This window comes from Erithacus rubecula (genome assembly GCF_903797595.1).
Source record: "Erithacus rubecula genome assembly, chromosome: 19".
Lineage (NCBI taxonomy): Eukaryota > Metazoa > Chordata > Aves > Passeriformes > Muscicapidae > Erithacus > Erithacus rubecula.
Window position 1 is genome coordinate 6,950,380 of NC_136671.1, and position 17,254 is coordinate 6,967,633.

At 43.7% G+C, this 17,254-nt stretch overlaps 1 protein-coding gene across 17 annotated transcripts in view; it reads right to left on the minus strand.

Moving 5' to 3' along the window:
- Positions 1-227: 227 nt before the first annotated feature.
- Positions 228-17,254, minus strand: part of FBRSL1 (fibrosin like 1) — a 491,903-nt gene continuing 474,876 nt past the window's right edge. For 10 of the 17 annotated variants that reach the window (XM_079322881.1, XM_079322886.1, XM_079322882.1 and 7 more), the window contains 9 exons: positions 16,684-16,779; positions 13,258-13,329; positions 12,656-12,694; positions 11,742-11,813; positions 10,393-10,525; positions 7,192-7,269; positions 5,682-5,765; positions 4,435-4,669; positions 228-2,488 (listed from right to left, as the gene is read on the minus strand). In XM_079322881.1, coding sequence (XP_079179007.1) covers positions 1,255-2,488; positions 4,435-4,669; positions 5,682-5,765; positions 7,192-7,269; positions 10,393-10,525; positions 11,742-11,813; positions 12,656-12,694; positions 13,258-13,329; positions 16,684-16,779 — 2,043 coding nt within the window. In that variant the 3' untranslated portion in view covers positions 228-1,254. The remainder of the gene's footprint in view (positions 2,489-4,434; positions 4,670-5,681; positions 5,766-7,191; positions 7,270-10,392; positions 10,526-11,741; positions 11,814-12,655; positions 12,695-13,257; positions 13,330-16,683; positions 16,780-17,254) is intronic. The other 7 variants (XM_079322885.1, XM_079322883.1, XM_079322887.1 and 4 more) reach the window with 4 other exon arrangements.

Here is a 17,254-nt window from a genome sequence, read left to right on the forward strand (position 1 = left end):
TCCATCTGCTTTTGCCAGCTTGAAAAGTAGGAAACCAAAATTCCCTTCCAGGAGCGTGTGTTTCTCTTTCCTTGACGAACTGTCCCTTGTGTTTGTACAAAAAAATTCAGTCTCTCCTCTTTTTTTTTTTTTTTTTTTTTTTTTTTTTGTTAAACACAAGCATCCTTCTTCCTGTTCACATGCCATTGCCATTCTGTCTCCAGAGTTGCGAGTTGGTTGTTTTTGGGTTGTTTTTTTTAATTTTTTTTTTAAATTTTTTTAAAACCTTCCTCCCCCCAACATCCACTAAGACCTGCCTCCGAGTTCTTGCATAGTTGAAGTATATATGCCGTACTGAGCTTTCTGAGTGTGAATTTCTGACTGTGACAAGAGTATGAGTTGTAACCATGTTAACAAATAACCAGAGTGGTTCTAGAAACCATTTTTATAAAGTCTACCTATGTTAAGAATTTAATATTGGTGTACATTTATATTAACAGAATATTTACAGTTTGTTTTCTTCTTTTTTTTTTTTTTTGTTTAAAACAAGAAGTCAAAAAAAATTCCTCTTAAATTTCTGCATAATATAATAAGGCAAAAAACAAACAGTTTTGTACATTATTATTATTATTAATATTTTAATATATATCTGTAACTTCGGTTCCAAAGTACCAAGGTAAGTGATCAATTGGCCTCAGAAGGGAACCTCACAGTGGACTGTAAAACTACAGTATTTCCATAAATAATACTTTTAAGAAACCCTGGGTATTTTTTTCTTAAGGATCTGAGGCCTTTAAAATGCAAATTTAACTAAAAACAAAAGCAAAATTTCTTCTTTTTTTTTAAGTGAATAAAGAGCACAAAATTAAAAAAAATACAAATCCATTAAAAATGTTTCTCACATTTGGGAAAAAATGTACAAACTTGATATTCTTAACTCTTTTTTTTTTTTTTTTTTAGCACAGAAACAAAAAACAAAACCAAAAATCAATACCTATATATTAAATTCCCATTCTCAGCAACCTTCTTGTTGGAAAGTCCCCAACCCCGTTATTTATGGAAATGTGCTTAACTTCTACAAATTTTACATTAAAAAAAAAAGTTTACAGCAGTGCATTTTGTAAAAGGTTTGTTGTTTTCTTCTTTTTTTGTTGTTGTTGTTTTTTTTTCCTGTTTGTGTTTTTTTTTTTTTTTTTTTTTGTTGTTGTTGATGTTTGTTTGCTTGCTTGCTTGCTTGTTTTATGTACAGGTGAGTTTAAAATTCAATGTTGGGGACTATCGTGCCTCTACTTCTTTGGGGTTCCTAGAGGGGGAGTAGTCCCTGGACTCTGAGTTTGTGAGTGGAGTAGTCCTGCGAGGGGAGGCAGGTCTGGTGCTGCTGGCTGGTACGAGAGGCGGCGGCGCGCTCAGCGCGGCGGTCGGCGGGTTCCTGTTCAAAATCCCGTTGTGCATGGCAGTGGATGGGCTCAGTCTGGGGTAATGCATCCCGCTCAAGTGAGGCATGAAGGATGGCACGTGTGCCAGGTGGCTTTCGATGGGGGACGAGTGCAAGTGGTGCATTCTGGCACGCTCGAGTTCTTCCCGTAAGTGCAAGCGCTCGCGCTCCTCCACTTGCCGCAACCGCTCCTGCTCTCGGCGGGCTTCCAGAAGGTTCTCGTGGTTGTAGTCGTGTGGTTCCCTGTCTCTGTAGGAACGCTCGTGGTCATAAAAGCCAGAGGTGGTAGGAAACCTATGGATAGGGTCTGTCCGGAGCTGGAAGTCCATCCGGCGGTGCAGGTCTAAGCTCCGGTAGGCATCTCGCAGCGGGTCCCTCATGGGGTCCCAGGAAAACCCGGGGTGCGGCAGCCTCTCTCTTCCTGACAAAGGGTTCATGCCTATGAGCGGGGTCATCATCCTGCTGCGGTCCAGGACGTTCATGTTGTTCATCTGGTGCACGCTGCCCATGGAGATGGGCATGGAGGCAGCCATCGAGTGGGGCAATGATAATCCATGGAGAGTGGGCGGTGGGGGGTGCTCCACTGACCGGGAGTGCTGGGAAGGCTCAGACCCGACCACTAGCACATCACTGTCTTCCTTCCTCTCCTCCTTGACTTTGATGTCATTCTTAATCTTCTGGAGGTCGCTAGGAAGCTCTGTCTTTCTCTCCATGTCCTTGCTCATTAGATTGGTAAGCTTCAGGCTCTCACTTAGTGCAGGTTTGCTGTATGGGGACACAGACTGGATTACTGGCTTTGTGTTGTCCTCAGAGGGTCTCTTATCATGGCTTGGAGTTTCCTTCACTGGGGAGCGGCTCTCTTTGATCTTGTGCTCCGCCATGGGCGGCTCCCTCAGCCGCTCAGGGTGCTCCCGCTCGGGCTCCTTGGGCCTCTCCCTGTCCCCCAGGCTGACCTGCCTGATGGCCTCGCTGGAGCTCTGGCTGTTGCTGCGGATGAGATTGCTGATCTGGTGAGTCACTGGGGCTGATGCCGGCGACGATCTGTTCGAATGCCTGTTTTTATCCATGAGGTCTCTGTAAAAAGGCACAAGGTACATCCTTGGTTATATGCGACAAACACACCCGTGATGTTGGGCAGGCACAGTGCTGTGCCCAGTTGAACACTTTGAGACTGCTCAGGAAAGGATTTGGAAAGCTTTACAAACAGCAGCTGCAGCTGTGATGCTATGCTAAGCAATATGCATTAGCTGCCTCTACATACTTCAAAGACAAAAAAAGTTAAATGTTCACAAATGTAGGACTAAACTGGGAATGTGGCTGGAAGAATGCTATTTTACCCTAAGACCATTTCACTGAGAAAGGTAGGGAAGAAGAATTCTAAACAGCTTATTTTTCTTTTGAAAAAGCTTATTATATGTTCATGTGCACATCTTGCTGCCAGACAAAGATCTTCTCAGCTGTAAAACTTGGATTCCTTTCCTAAAACACTGACCCAGGCACACAAAACAGAAGCCTACAGAAATGTATGCAGGTCCTTCCCAAGTCAGCCTCACTGAGTGGAAGAAGCCATAAGGTGAAGATGATTTTCCTTTGGAACTGCAAGACTTTCTGTTGTTGGCAGTTCTTGCAGGTAAGCCAGTTGCTTCAGGAGAAATGTTCTTGAATTGGCCACGAAACTGAGCAACTGAGCTGTGTTTCAAGAGGACATGCTGTGATAAACAAGGGGTGTGATGACAACATCCATGGTTTAGAAAGAGAGGCACAAAGGTTTACATTTCCAATTGCACCTCTGCCTCTTAGAAAGCCAATTAGTCACAGTTAATCCCACCTTTTTAACAGGGGAATAAATAATGCTCACCTTCTAAAAGCACTTTGCTCTGAAGGAGAAACACTTTAAATGCAAAATATGATCATGTGATTGAGAGAACTGCATTATGTAGCTGAGAGGCTCAGTGATGCCTAAGTTTTAAGTTGTGTTTGTTTTTGAGAGCTGTAAGACCTGAGTGCTGAAAGCAGGAGGTGTTTTTGGGAGCTGTGTAAGTATTTTTCCCTTATGATTACATTTGCTAACCCAGCTTTTTTCCTCTGTGGTAGTTCTGATTGCTGGTCAAGGATGTGGTTCATTAAAACCATGCCCAAACAGGGATGCTGGGGACAGCTTAAGCTAAATTAATAGAAGTGTAATAGAGCTGTTAACCCCTGTGAGAACACTCCTGAGAGTAAAGTAACCTTGGTCTGCAAATTAATTCCATCAGAGTCAAGAAGGGATACCTTCCCTACCTGAACAAAATCTGTGCAAGGATGTCAAGACAATTTAACATGTAAAGCAAGAAGACTTTCAGCCTTATATTGCTTCCATATAATCTTTTTTACACGTAATGCCTGAAAATCTTATAAAAAAGCATTCCAGCACATCTAAAACTTGTAGGCTGTTATTGCTTAGAAAGTTGGAGACAACTGGGCTCTGAAATATAAAGGGCTTCACAGCTTCAAAATCATAAAACTGGGAGCTAATGAAGTAACCACAGCCCAGGTGAAACAGGCCTGTCATTGTTAATAAGGATTTGCCCACAATGTAATTTTTTAAAATCAGTTTTGTTAATAGATCTATGCACACTGCTCCAGATACAGGCATTTGCATTTTTGTCTCGTTAATGTCCAGCTAACATTTGAATTCATCAGCATATCTGTACATTAATGAGAACTATGACTGTCTCCAAAGGACCCATCACACTTTAGTACACAGCAATCCTAAAGCAGCTGCATTGAAAACAACCAAGTTTTCAGTACACTGAGAACACAGCAACACACTCAATTCCTCAGCCTGGTGTGTTCTGTTAACTGACTAGCAGGGACTGGGTCACATTATTTCCACAGAACACAAATCCTAAAAGGCGAAGAGGAATTTTTTTGGTGTTGCTAGCACTTGTGCTTATCTGAGGAAAAGCCTATCAGCTGCTTTTTAAATGTAGAGGAAAAACAGACCCAGGAGGAAGTGGTCAGAAGGCCACAGTGCTCACCTGTCTTTGTCTCTGTCCTCTTTGCTCAGAGCAAGGTCCCTCTTGTCGGGCTCCCGCTCTCTGTCCCTGTCGTGGTTCGTCACCGAGGAGCTGCGCTCCGAATCCGTGGGCTTGGGCCACTGTGGAGGAGTTGGGAAGGACGGCGGGGTCCGGTGCAGTCTGTTCCATGGCTCATGGGGGTTATTGAAATTCTGCAGGTTTGGGCCATCTTTGTGAGTAAAAATGTTGTTGTGAGCTAGAATAATGGCAGGGGGAGGAAGAGTTAAAAATAATTCGAAGCAAATCGTTATACAGACATTTCTCACAATATCAGTCACAACCAGAACTGCTCTTTTAAGGCTTTTTAATGGTGAGGGGGAGCTACTAGTGAATGCACACAGATAATTCCAACACTGGGTGTAAGATCCACCAGCTCTTTTAAGGCTGTTGTTGGAGGAAGCTTTATACATTTTAATAACTCAAAGAGTACTGAAAATGCCCAGCTTCTCTTCTCCCCCCACCCCAGGCAAGGGCTCCAGCACAAAAGCAGTATTTTTCCTCAGCTCCTCTCTCTGGCAGAAACTTTAATTTGTGGGTAGTTATAAGCAATCAGTTGCCTGCAGCTGAGGCTTCAGGGACGTTTCTGTTGAAGAACCCAGAGTATTTGGTGGTATGTGTGTGTGTGTGTATAAACACAGAGCTTGGCTGTAGGCTTTTCAAAACAGTCACTCGATTTTCCTCCATCCATCTTCAGCTGATTCCTGTTGCACCATGAGATGCACAAGCATGCTCTCTTATGTGCTCTCTTATGTGTGGCTCTCAAGCATGTTTCACCTACAGGTAACATGTTTTTGAAGTAGAATTATTTTATATAGGTAATTTAAACTTCAGCCAACGGTTACAGAGGAAGTCTACACGAATTAGAAGTATCAGTAGCTGCTCCACTGTGCATCTTCACTGGTGAAGGGTGTTACTTTAGATGCCCACAGGGTCCCAGAGCTCAGAGGGGTTTTGCAGCTCCAGTTCTCTCTGAGCACACAAGGTACCATCCCTCAGCAGTGAGGAGATGCAGAGCACAGCTACTGATCTGTGACATGCAGAAAAGCTCCCACCGCAGAGACCTGGAAATCTTAGGTGCAGTGTTTTCAGATAGGAGAATGGAGGTTAGGAATTAAACTTCTTTAAAAACTACCACCAGCTGCTGTAAATATTAGCATGTGGCTTTTCTGGAAGGGATGTTTGTCTGCAGTAACCCAGCCAGTACTTACTCAGAGCATGACTGCCTAATCCTCCAAAGGCATTGCTGCCTAAGTTCCCAAGGCCGCTGAAGGTGCTTGACCTGCTAAATGGATCTGGAAAGGCAAACAGGGATTTAGCAGGCATTTAGCCAAGAATGTTGGAGAATGAAACACACCCCTCCCCTTCTTAACGGTTTGAATCCAAGTAGGATTAGGCCAGACTTTAAGCTGATCCTTCTCATTGCAAGGTTCTTTGCACAGAAAATTCCCATCGTGTTAAAATGGAGAAGGGATTCAGTGCTCACTCTGCAAACAGGTGCTGTAATAAACTTTTGTATTCGAGTCAGAAGTGAGTTAGAAATTAAGGTCTAATAGCTGAAATTAGGGTGGCTGCTGAGCTATAACTCTTTCCTTATCAGTACTAATAGCAGAAACATTGCAATTGCCTTGAAAGAAGAATCTCAGCAGGCCCCTTGGCCAGTATTCAGGAGATGACTGTCTTGTTTCTGCATTTTTTTCCAATAAAGGCACCTATCACCAGGAGAAGTTCCTCTCTGAGAGCACACAGACTGTCTCAGGTCTCACTCTAGTGACAGCTATGGGTTAAATCCTAGCAGTGTACTTGTTTTCTTTCCTACTGTTGTCTCTAAACAACTCCTCCCACATATTGGCTTTTTGACTGTCCCCTTCAAGCCCTTAAATTGCCATGTTACAGGAGGTAATGCTGCCCTCCACTTCCTCACAGATATCATATTTAAAATACCAAGGCAAATGGCACAAATAGCTCATATCCTTAAGCAAACAGCTATTTGCTTATTTACTTATTTTAAAATAGATGTTCTTGCCCTTCCTCTTTGATCTTAAGTGGCTGAGTGACTTGGTAGAGATAGTTAATTTTGACAGAATGCTCAGGAATTGATGTAAATCTGGATATTTGCAAAAGAAAAAAAAAGTCTACTAGATCATGTGGCATGCCACATTTACTGATTGGATGAATGTTACTAAAACATTAATCAACAGAGCTTGAACTTTAATTGGCAATGAGCTGCTTGTGAGCTTCTAAAATGAGGAAATTTGACAAAATCAGGCTCTACTTACTGCCAATTAGGAAACTGAATGGCTGGCAAAATGTGCAGAATAACTACTTGCCAGGAAGTGTCCCCTGAACTCTTTTAAAGCACCTAGTCAAGACCTTTCATAGGTGGAAAATGGTACAGGAGGAGCCCATTTTAAGCTGAGGCATTTTTGCACAAATTTCCCCCATTTCTTCAGGCACATTCAGGAGCACAGGACTCTACAGGCCACAGTTTGGCTCCAGTGCAGTGTCCCAGCAGTGACATGTGACAGCTCTGCACTGCCCTCTCCTTTGGGGGACAGTGAGGGGATGTGCCAGGAGCTGGCAGGGATGAGAAGCTGGCCAGCTTCTGGATCCTGAGGCAGTTTAAGCCTTTCCCTCCCCCAGTGGGACAGTGCAGGACCACACTGAGAGCCAGGAAGGGGGCAGAGGTAGAGAGGTGAAGGCAGGGTTACTTACACTTACCTGCCAAGTGGTTTGTAGGCAGGAAGCTGCTGTGGTGAGGTGAGGGACCAAAAGGAGTGGTGGCTGGATGTGTCGCACCTGTGAGAACAAGGTCCCTTTTTAGCTCAGGGTCAAGTGACTCCTTGTAACACAGAGCTCCCATTCAAGAGCTGGATGCAAAGGCCACATTTGAACAACAAAGGCAGGGAAGACCCCAAACCTCAGCCTAGTGAGCACCAGGCTGGATTTCCCTGGGAGCCCTACCAAGGGGACTAACAGGGCTCTAGGAGGCAGGAGGAGGCCGTGCACTGAGAGCTGCTGCTCACCTGGAGTAACGAGGAAGCCAAACTCTTTGTCTGACATTTTCACTCATTGCTCCATGTTTACATTAAAAAGGGTCAGCCCAGGTTATGGGCCCAGACAGAAGGTGCTTGGAAGAGACTGATTAGAGTTCATATGAAACACCAGTTAATGACAGGCACCCAGGGAACATCAATCATGCTTCTCCCACGAGAGCTCCAGCTACGCTCTCACATCTGTCTCTGCAACCACAGGCTCCTCCCTGGTATTCTCTCCCTTTCCTAGACACTGCTCATTGCCATGGTGCCATGTTTCCTCGTGAGAAAGAACACTGCTGAGCATGCTGGATTACACGAGGCTGAGGAGATGGGGAAGAAGGGGGTGAAACAAGCAGGTCTGCCCTGTATTTCGAGGTGGACCAGGCTCATGCAGAAAACTCTGCTCTCCTTTCAGAGCAGAAAATGAGAGATTTTCCTCCTTTGCATGTAGGCATATGTGAATCTCAACAGGCTCACAACCTCAGTGTGAAAAGCACTGATGTCACTGGGGTACTTGGTCAGCACCTGACTTGGCCTTCCTTGGACACAGAGCCCAACCCTTGATGGTTGCTGTGAAACACACTCATGTGTCCAGAACATAAGCAAACAATGAAATGAGGGGGAGACAGAGCTCTGTGTCCCTCACCAGCCTGGGTACCTCAAACCTAAGCAGCCAGAAAATGAGTTGAAGAAACTTAAGAGAGACCATGGCAACGAGACCTATCTAGTACCTCTCTATAAACATTCTGACTGCTCCAATGCTTCAAGACGGATGGAGACTGTCATCTTCCTAATCCTTTAAGATTTCAGAAGGTGTATAATGGATGGGAGATTTCTTCAAAGGAGACGGCTTACAAACTCCACTACATGGGCTGATAATAAAAAATCCTCTGGAGAAAGCCAGGAGCAGCATTGCAGGCTGTCAGGCAGTTATTAAATAGACTGTCTGCCAGGCAGCCCAGCATCCGTCCTGGAGACAGGTGGCCCTAAGATAACTTATGTCTCCCCCAGTAACCAGGCAATGCAGCAGAACCAATGATTCACATCAATTGCACACGTGCTCAGTAAGGTGAAAAGAATGCCTCAGATATTCCAGAGTAAAAGATTTATTCCTCCACGTATTCCAGCTGCAGTGTTTGCTCACGTTGACAGCACTCTTTACATGGATTTACTGTGTGATGGCTCTTGTGATTAATATACTCACAGACAGGTTGTTGTAAGGTTGTTTCTCTCTACTGAAAGTTTTCTATTAGTTTGCCTTTTCTAATGTTTCTATTTAATACTATTTTCCCCTCTTACTTTTACAAATGAAAAGCAAGCCATGCTTGCATCTTTTAAGGGAAAAAACTCCAGATACCAACTGGACTGGTGCTTTTCTGCCTGTTAAGGTAACTCTGTCCTGAACATCCTTCAGTAGCAAAACCAACATGAAACAAAATTTTTGTAATGACAGGACAGAACAGACTGAGGACAGTGATAAGGAAACATCTGCCACAGGAAAACAGCCACAGGTTTGTAAATAAGCAGTGCTTATGTATCCAAGTAGATGCAATAACTATCTTGGCCTTGTACTATCACAACACCCTTATAGAGACCAAAATCCAGGGTAGCACCCTACAATGTAGAGCTGGTACCAGCACTGATTATGTGTGGTAGAAATGTGTATTTTGATGCATAAAAATTTCCACCTACAGAGCAGAAAGATAGACTGAAGTGTAGGTGGAGTTCCTGAGGGCTATCTGGCATCTGCATTTGAAACACAATTCTCACAGAAATTTCAGCTTAATTGTCATCTGTTGGTTTTCTGTCATTTTTGGGACAGAGTTCAAAACAGTTTTGACGTCATTAATTAATAACAGGGTTGAACCAAGGCTGAATATGATCAGGTCTGCACTGAGTTAGGGTGATTGTGCAATATTGCATCATAAAACAGGAGTAACATTAGGGAAGAAAATTACATTATTTGCCAATTAATTACATGCAGAAAGAGCTAAGTTACATCTCATCAACTGATGCAGCTCATTCAGAATGCAGACTTTGGCATCTCAAACAAAGAGAGAAAATGTGAAGAAGTTGAGGGGAAAGTTAAGCTTGAGAATAAAAAGAACATTTGGCATTTGGTAGACAGATGTCCACATGAATTCACACTGGCCTCCTAGACCAGAATGTGAGAGCTGCAGTCTCCCATGGTCAGAGCCATCAGCACAGCACAGTGTAGGTTACTGCCCTTTGGTAATTGCATAATTGTAATTACTTCTCCAACAGAATGGAAAACAATTGATCACTGTAAACCGTGTTTAACTCTTTGGGGCTTTTTGTAAATCCAATATAACATTTTAAGGCCCAGGCTTTGCTGAACTTTGCAACACATAGGGGAATTTTCTATTTTAAAAAAACCCACTTAACAAATACACCTTCTGTGATATTTTCAATGCTGTTATTGAAGTTTTCCTTTTACAAAAAAAACCCTTGTTTTCAGAAAACAAACAAACTTGGTGAGTGGAGAAGCTGAGAAGAATAACATGGCAAACATAAAAGCAAGAAAGAGGCTGGGGCCACTTCCAATCCTGTGCAATGGAAACATTTTCAAGTGTTTTGTCAAAATCACTTTTCAAAGATCACTCTATAGCCTATTAATCAGGGACATAAGAACCAGCTGCACAGACAGGACTGTGAGCCAACTGCTGCAGCTCAGTGATGCAGAGCATCCTGCACTGCAGGTGGTGGCAGAGCCCTGGGCACAGCAGCATCTCTGTACCCCTTGAACCAACCCTGCTTCTATTTTTGAGGCATATGTAGCTGTAAAGACAAACATGACATACACTGACTGTTTTTTGTTGGTTTTTTTTTTTTTTTTAATCAACAAGGAGTGATCTTCCCTTACCTGTGGTAGAAAATAGAGGCCTGGCAAGATCTTGTGGATAATGGAAGCCTGGAAACACTCCAGGGGCGGGAGGTCTGCTGAACAGGTCAAGTTTACCACCTATCTCAAGCTTGTGAGGATCCAGCTGCATTTGCTGTCAAATGATATAAACCCAGTCTCATTACACAGTTCCTTTTTTATGGGAGAACAAGAGAGGCAGTTAAGGCCATCCCTCCTCAGCCCTGCCAGGGAGAGTTAGGGAGAGTGGCAGCAGCGTGCTGGTCACGCAGCGCAGCCGTGCCGTGCTCTGCCAGCCCTGCAGGGCCAGCCCAGCCCCAGCTCTCAGCCTCCCCATCCCAGGGGAAGGGCTGCAGGGAGCACACAGCCCCTCAGCACATGCTGGAGCAGGAACATGACACACTGAGTGCACGGCACCCCAGGAGCAGTCTGCCCTCTCAGCCCAACAAAAAACACTGTGCAGGCACAAAGCTGCTGACAGAAGAGCTGGGTGATGGGCTCGTCTGTTCTGCCTCTCCAGTTTGAGAGAGATGTGCCCAGACTATGCCCTTCCTGCAGCCAGGACAGCTCAGTGTGCAGGCAAGGGGCAAAGCATGAAGGAAGCTATGAGGCTCCTCCAGAGACTGCCTTTATTCTTGCCCTGTAGAAGTGAGTATGTCCAGAACTGCACTTAGTCACAGAAGCCTATCAATAGCCTAAAGATCATGTATTTGTTTATTAAAATATATGGACATACCCTTTCAGAGGTACCTACTTAAGCAGAGAACAGCCTTCATTAATGGGACAAAAAAAACTAATGCAGGAGCTATGAAAAACCAAAATCTACACGAGTCCCTTTATCAGCTATTCCACCTGCCATAGGGAGCCTCAAGCCTGCAGCAGCACCCAAGGGTACCTGCATCCTGTCACCTCTTGAGTGTCAAACCCCCTCCCTCTGCCCACCAGCACAGGAAGCCCCACAACCTCTAACACTGATGTTATCAATCTACTCTCCTGCTCTCTGCTCTGAAATGCTCTTCACTGCATTGGCCATTTCATTACCTCCTCCACAGGAGGTGCCAGTGCAGGAGGGAAGTGACATTAAACGTGCATGTTTTGCAAAAAAACCACTGACTTGGGGAAATTACTCTGCCCCTCACTTTCTTCCCCTCTTTCTGGCTATACACCCACCTCCTCTGCCCTCAGATAAACCTTACAGTTGCTACAATAAATGCTAAAGGAGTGTAAGTATTAGTTAATCAATACAGGCAAGGTTGAGAATCACCACAGTAACTGCTTCCTGCCCATTACTCACTCAAACACGATCTGTAAGCTAAAAGACTTGGCTTTGTTCCAGAAACCATGTGAATTACCTTTATCTTTTGCTGGTGATGGTAGATCTGCCAGGCGATCTGAACATGAACTGCACACCACTTCCCGGGTTTCTGCAGTGGAAAGCACAAGAATTTAGATTAATTTATACGTTAGCAATCTACATCAGATAGAACATTTCATTTCCCTTACTGTCAACCAGGCAGCTAAGCAATGAGAAAGGCTGATTACTAAAATGGCACAATGGGTGATCAACATTTGCTTCTGTACTGCAGCAGATGATGTTTAAATTAAGAAGGAAACAGGAAGAATGTGGGATATCTTCCCCATCTCATGGACATCTGAGATCCTGCCTTGTTCTATCCTACTTGCACTCCCCCCCTTCCCAAACTGAAATGAATGGCAGCAAAGAACAGTATGCCATGCTTAAGTGAAAGCAACTAATGGCTGAGAGTTGTTTCTGAAAAGAGCCCTGTTCATTCACCCCTGCTGCACTGCAGGCTAAGTCATGCGTGGTTATTATGGCTACTGGCTTTTGGGGAGGGAAAGGGTAGGGACAAACAATCCCCAGGATGAGCAGTGCCACAGCTGAACAAGTCCCTATTTTCAGCTCAGCTGTGGTACTCACTGTTCCACTGTTTATGTGGAACATCAGCACATTGACCTAAGCCACCACGAACCTGCTCACTGGTGAATGTCTGCCCATGCTCACAGTCATTTATTTCTGTGACCCTCATTTCATACTGTGAACTATTAATGCACATAAATGGATGCAAAATAAGGCTGGGATTCAACCTAAATGTTATTAATCAGAAGTGGCAGACAGCTAACTGACATTTTGCTTTAAGTGAAGGATGAGCATGAAATTTTCTACTGGATATGTTAAATTTCAAAAGCACATGCACAATATTCCAAGTGTCTGTGTATAAATATGTATATAAAATCCCCCACAAACCTTACTTACTCTTACTGGAGGCCTATAAGGGTCTGACACCTATGGAAAAAAGCAGAAATAAAACAATCAGTCTTTCTAAAACTAGCCAATATACATAAAGGTGGGGAACTTCCTTCCTCTGAACAAGTAAAAGCATTTAGAAAGCAATGTTCCAGAGAAGTCCCCTGTGACATGGGAAACCTAAAAGGTTTAAAAAAGGCTTAAAACTTCTCTTTCATTCCTTGAACCAAACTCAGCAGAATTTTAAGATAAACAAAGCAGCTTCATGCCAGCAACTGAACAGTGCCAGTGCTTTTCTGAACCTTGTAATTATTCTGAAATGGAGTGTTTAAAACTACTCTCCAAGCAATACTTAGAGGTAAGACACTGAAGGGGTTTTCTGCCCCCATTTTCCTCTGACTTTTGAAAGAAGCCAATACATCACTTTGAATTTGTGACTGGTGGAGATTACTGTCTCACCAGAAAAAGACATCTTCTCTCCTCATTGCATGTTCCCAGTCTAGAAGGCCAATATGCTCACCAGCCTGCTCTCCTTTTATTATCAGCACTGTGTTTCTGTAAACCCAGATAAGCTGAAAAGAAGTTTAGGTATTGTTGCCTACCCCTGGAGTCTTCTGCAGCAGCGTATGGTGGACTGTGCCTGGTCTACCTGCTACATCAATAGGGTTTGAAGTCTGAAAGACAAGAGGAGAGCGTGAATAATACTGTATCACACCAGTGGTGCATTTAACATCTCTATCTGATGTTAACAGCGTTAATTAGTCCATGTTTGCACTGTGCTTTGAAGTGCTAAATGTTATCTCTTACTGACAGCCAACAGCATTTAACCACCATGTCATTTATTATTCCTGAGCAGCAGTTACAGTATTCCAGTAGCACCCCTAAGCCCTGCTGAGATCACACCCCATTGTGATGTGCATGTGCATGGGAAGAGACATCCCTGACCCCAAAGCTTATTCTTTAGACAAAACAGGCAGGAGGCTGGAGAGACAGTGAGAGATGTGGCCTGAGTCTCTCCATTTTCCAGGCAGCAACCAGCACAGCAGTCAGGAACAGAATAACTCAAGCATCCCAGTCCCATATTCCACACACTGGACCATGGCCCATCTCTGACTGGGGCCAGGTAACACAATGCCTGAACCAGCAACAGCCCATCTATTTGCTTCAATGAGGCAAAAATGAGAAACTTTAGAAGGTGCTTGTGGGTCTTTTATAGCTTTGCATTGTTTACCCCATCATTTTCCAGCAAGAATTAAACACCTCATTGAACGAATCCCAGTTCCTCCTCAGGATCCCACCTGTTGTCCTGTCCTAGATGATCCCCAAGAACTCGTTCATCTCCTCACTCTGGCACTCATCCATCTCCCACTCCCAGAGCAACTGCACCTGGTGCCTCTGCACAGCTGAGTACAGAGGGGTTAAACCTCATTCCCCAGGAGATTATTTCACTCATGTTTTAGGTCAAATTATAGCAGATTTCAAACAGTACAAGGCATGAGTGTAATCCTGGGTGTGGGAGGGATGGCACGTTTTAGTTTGTCTAAGGCTGTGTAACTTCCAGACTCATTAAAAAGTGAATTCTCGTGTGTGTGTAGGTAAGTCAATGCACTCCCCAGGCACATCAGAGCTCCCAGGGCATCCCTGACAGCTGAGGTAGATGTAAGGTGGCAAATAAGTTACAGCTTTCATACAGGCAAGAGCTTTAAGATCACAACATGTTAATAGCATGGTGTCATCCTGTCCCTTTGTCCCCTGGAGAAAGATGTGAATGCTTCCTCCAGCAAAGTAAACTGAATACTTCTGACCTTTTCAAGTTCTTAGCTTGTGAGAAATGGCCTTTGGGAAACTCACTGAGAAATTCACCGTCAGCCTGGATTTATGTGCAGTGGACTCACATGCACAGCTGTAGGCAAATGACATGGGAAGGGGAAAAACAAAACCAAGATCTCTGCTTTGGAAAGCAAGAAGTGCAGGAGTCAGAGTGCCAAAGCCAAATCATCAGGTCTGTAGTGATTATGCAGGCTTTAGTCAAACAGCTTGGGAGAGAGAGACCATGGAAGAACAACGCAGTAACAATGACTGGAGTGGCTTTGCCTAGAGCTCAGCTCTGCCTCCTCTGGGAAACTGGAAAATAATGTGCCAAAGCAGCAGATCTATTTTTCAACCTATCCCTCTCTTTTTCAGATGTTAGATTGTATGTAAATACTGCACTGTGCAGAGATTAAATGTCAGTGATTAACCACAGCACCAGAGTATGACCTTGCACTGCCTGAACTCAAGCTAGCAAATGTTGGATGTATCTAAAATGAATGAAAAGGCAGTTATAACAGCACTAGGAACTGCTTAAAAATGTAAAGGGTCTGTGCTCACTTTTTCTTTATCACTATGCAACTGCTCCTTGGCCTAATGGTATTTAACAGTGAGATGGGATCTGGGAAACTCTAGTGAAGATGGAAAGCAGAAGAAGGTGCCATTGGTATAGCAGCAGCTCCTCATGAACAGCAAGGAACCTTATGGCAAAACAGCCCTGGCTGCACGTGAGCAAAATTTGTCCAATTCCACCTTATTCCTGCAGCTCCTTTTCTTGGAAAGTCAACTCTACTACTCAGGACCTGTAGGGACTCCCTGTCATCCCTTGCAAGAGTAACAACAACTAACACTGGCAGACAAACTCCATCAAGGGATGGCCACGTTCTGTCCCTCTTGTTCCCTCTGCTTCCATGAACTGCTCCTTCTCTAGGCCTGCAGCCACCACATACAAAACTGACTCTGAACAAAGCCATTTTAGAGGCTTTGCTATTTGCAATGTATCCCTGAAACAAAATAATGCCAAGGATTCAGTGGGCACTGAGGAAATCTTCTGGCTTCCTTTAAAAGTATTAAGTTAAGGGGGAAGGTTTTAAAAGGCCTTATTTGCAGCAGCTGCTGATTATTGACTTCCACTGAGGTCAGCAAGACTGCTGAGGGAAGCACATCCCCAGACCTGCCTGGTGTGGGTATGGAAATCACCTTCCAAATGCAAACAGGAATGGCCTGGATACAGTGCTGGCCTTCTTACACAGCAGCAGAGTTCTATGGAAATGCAGTTCAAGATAAGGGATCTCTAAAATCACAGCATGAACATGTCACCTCACAAATGGAGCACATGCTCCATTTTCAAACAAATGCTATATATATATATATATATATATATATATATACACACAATCCATTATTTCTTGTTTGGAGATATTTAACAGTTTTGTTACATTTAAAAATAATTAATAAAAACAATGTGTCTGAGAGGGGAAAAAAAAAAAAAGCAGTGCACATCACAGAATTTGCCAAAAAATGGGGATTATGATGGCAACATTTCCAAATGCCAATCAGTGCTAGTTGTAATGACATGTTACAGCTGCAGTGCACCTTTCAAACACATTATCTCAAGGAAGCTTGCAGGCATTAATCAACCCTTATAAAACCCACTGCAAGATAACTTTATAGATGAGGAAGCTGAGGAACAGAAGGTTTAAGCAACTTGCCCAAGGTCAGACAGTGCTGGAGCTGGGAATAAAAATTCAGCTCCTTCAAATTGCTCTACCCATTTCCAGCAGTCTCTCCCTATTGTTCCCACACTTGTGCAGTCAAATTCTCATTGTTTTTTCTGGGAATAAACACAGTTTATCTTTTGCAATCTCAGACCATTAGATTTATAAAATGATTTGGGACTCATCGGTCTATTATGAGCTGTAAATATTTCAATCAAAATAATGCACTTCACTGTATGCTTCTCCTCCAGTTTCAGCAGACCTCCCAAGTGAACCACTACATCCTTTCCAAGGAAGGATCTGCATTGCCAAGAGAAAATTTCTGCTACAGTGTTGGCTGCTTTGTGCAGAGGATGCTCACAGTTCTGTGGGGTGATCCTTTCCAACCCTGTGCTGCACTTCTGCTAGTTAAATCGTGCTGCAAAATCACCAGAGACAAGACTCTGAACACAGTTTCTCTCCCAGCAAAAGAACAAAGCCTTCAGAAGAAGAAGTTTGTACCTTCGGTTGAAATGCTCCCTGAAGTGACCCAAAGGGACCTGAATGTGGAAGCATGGGTGGCATTCCAGGCATTGCTGGAGGATAGGTTGGAAAGAACTACAAAAGAAAAAGAGATGCTTATGTCACAGGATGACTTGAACAATAATGGAGGTAGGTGCCAAGCCTGGCACTTACAAAAATAGTACTGTGCTGAACAAGTGCCACAGTGAAAATACACAATAAATTTGCTTTCAAAATTTTTAAGAGCAAAGCCAAAACTTGAAAAATGCACTCATCTGATAAATTTTCTAGATAGTGCTGAACGAGTGTGCCTTCAAAAATTGTGGACTATTGCAGGAAGCAGAGAGCATAATTTGAGGTTGTTGTTCACTTTCCATTAACTTTGCATTTTTCTGCTGTTGCAAAAAAATTGATCCTGTTTTGAAATGTGACCTGCTTTAATTTTTAAAGCAGAAGGAACCACAAGATGCTGCACTGCACTTTAACCACAGGCCACATGCACACCACCTTGTAGTTGTGTGGGCCGGGTGAAATTTTGCTTAGGCCTCTCCTGAGCACACACAGCAGATTT